At 35.1% G+C, this 658-nt stretch overlaps 1 protein-coding gene across 1 annotated transcript in view; it reads left to right on the top strand.

Annotated features, from left to right (window-relative positions):
- Cers5 (ceramide synthase 5) overlaps positions 1-658 on the top strand; it is a 16,161-nt gene that overhangs the window by 6,489 nt on the left and 9,014 nt on the right. The window contains 1 exon segment of the mRNA XM_004648930.2: positions 131-223. Within this exon segment, the coding sequence (XP_004648987.1) occupies positions 131-223 (93 nt within the window).

Here is a 658-nt window from a genome sequence, read left to right as displayed (position 1 = left end):
TTACAGACTTTAGGAATGATAGGAAAGAAAGATATCCATAATTTGGAATAGTCATCCACCAAGACAAAAAGTTGCAGAGATGCAATGTACCTTGGATAGTTGGTGTTCTAACTACTGCTTTCTCTTTCAGCCTCTTTCAAAAGGGCTTTATTACTATTACATTGTGGAACTGGCCTTCTATTGGTCTCTTATGTTTTCTCAATTTACAGACATTAAAAGAAAGGTAAGGACTTTGGTTTCCTCAACTCTTTTATAGCACCACTGTTGTCATTGTAATGGACTATTTTCCCTGACTAGAAGCACAAAACAAGAAGGCACATGTGAGGGAACTATTTAGTAACATCTAAAGAAATTAGACTTAACAAATGATTAGGATGTTCACAGCAGCAAAGGATGAGAGCAATTAACTAAGAATACTCTTTCTTTATCCCATGTTCTTACATGTCTGAAACTCAGGAAATTAGTCAGAACTTGGAGATATCAAGACCTGATTTGGAAAAGGCCTCGATTCCAGAGAAGTTAGGTTTTTTTAAATTACTGTTTTTGTTTTATTTTGCTTTGCTTTATTTTGTGTGTTTTCCCTCTCCTTTCCCTCTTCTCACCTTCTCTCCAATCTCCATTTTTAGTTATTGTAATCACTCAAAGAATATCAACTGGA

This window comes from Octodon degus, unplaced genomic scaffold, assembly GCF_000260255.1.
Source record: "Octodon degus isolate 3935 unplaced genomic scaffold, OctDeg1.0 scaffold00093, whole genome shotgun sequence".
NCBI classification, from domain to species: Eukaryota; Metazoa; Chordata; class Mammalia; order Rodentia; family Octodontidae; genus Octodon; species Octodon degus.
The sequence above is the reverse complement of the archived record's forward strand: the minus strand, read 5'-3'. Positions and strand labels throughout refer to the sequence as shown.